This window comes from Tupaia chinensis, unplaced genomic scaffold (genome assembly GCF_000334495.1).
Source record: "Tupaia chinensis unplaced genomic scaffold, TupChi_1.0 Scaffold000402_1, whole genome shotgun sequence".
NCBI lineage: Eukaryota > Metazoa > Chordata > Mammalia > Scandentia > Tupaiidae > Tupaia > Tupaia belangeri.
In genome coordinates, this window is record NW_006159904.1 from 5,036,875 (window position 1) to 5,038,085 (window position 1,211).

General features: G+C 50.1%; 1 protein-coding gene across 1 annotated transcript in view; it reads left to right on the forward strand.

Annotated features, from left to right (window-relative positions):
• The first annotated feature begins 219 nt into the window (after positions 1-219).
• Positions 220-1,211, forward strand: part of SLC25A15 (solute carrier family 25 member 15) — a 31,142-nt gene continuing 30,150 nt past the window's right edge. Inside the window, exon 1 of the mRNA XM_006154214.3 lies at positions 220-334. Coding sequence (XP_006154276.1) covers positions 280-334 — 55 coding nt within the window. The 5' untranslated portion in view covers positions 220-279. The remainder of the gene's footprint in view (positions 335-1,211) is intronic.

Genomic DNA, 1,211 nt, shown 5'->3' on the forward strand with positions numbered 1-1,211 from the left:
GGTTAAAGTCCTGCTGGTGGCTGTGGCATTGATCCCAGGGGCAGGTGTTTGATCTGTGAGCTTTTCCTAGGGTGGCTGGTCACTAAGATGCACTGAGTCCCCTTGACCCTCTTTCTTGGGAGCAATATGGAGCCTGCAGTTTCAGATCTGGGAACTTGACAGCAGGCCTAGAGAGTGGGAGGCTGCAGGTACTAATGGTGAGTCCTTGCCTCCTCCCAGGGCTATGCGGTACTTGTCATAAGCTCCAGAGAGTTGCTTTCCACAGAGAGCAGGCCCAACATGAAGTCGAATCCTGCCATCCAGGCTGCCATCGACCTGACGGCGGGGGCTGCAGGTAAGCCCAGAGAAAAGCCGAAGCCGCATTCCGCAACTGCTCACAAAGCAAGATTGTGAAAGTGGCATGAGAGTATTACCTTGGTTGCTCCAAAAGTAATATGCTTTAACCTGCAACGGAGTCCATTTAATGAGTATAACATTGTTCAGAACATGGCAGAAGTTACAATAGTGTTTGTTCTCTCTCTCTTTTTTTTTTTTTGAGTTTTTTTTTTTTTGCTATAGGGCATGTGTGCTCACCAGAAAGACAGAGAGAGAGAGACAGAGAGAGAGAAAGTGAGAAATTACCCCCCCAAGGGGGATGGTCATGCCCCATCCCTTGTCCTCTATTCTCCTCTCAGGATCTCTGGCACGCACGCACACATGCCCAGTGTGAGTTTAAGCCACCAGGTCTGGGACTCGAACCACGGTCAACTACATGGGAGTCCAGCGACATAGCCATTACACCATCTGCTGGTCCCAGTATTTGTTCTCTTAAAATTATGAGACAGGGTGAGGAGTGAAATTTCAGAGATGAAGTCACTTGTCCTTTGTCACAGGCGTGGGTTATTCAGGTGACACGAGACTCTATGCCAAGCCTGGCTTCTTCAGAGTCCTTGTGGTGCAAAGATCATACCATGTCATCTCTCCAGCAAAACACCAGTTACTGTTCTTACTAGTGTTTGAAAAGAAAGGAGAGTACGTTGCCTGTGTCTGAAGGCCATGAAAGAAAGGGAGCAGAGGTAGGATTTACTGGGAATCCCCAGCTAAGGCTGAGCCGAGGCACCCGAGCCCAAGGGCAGACTGAGGTTCCCTGTTCCCTCAGCACAGGTGCGTGTTGCTGGGCAACGCTGGCCACATACAGGCTACCCATCAGAAAGACTGCCATTTTCCCCCCC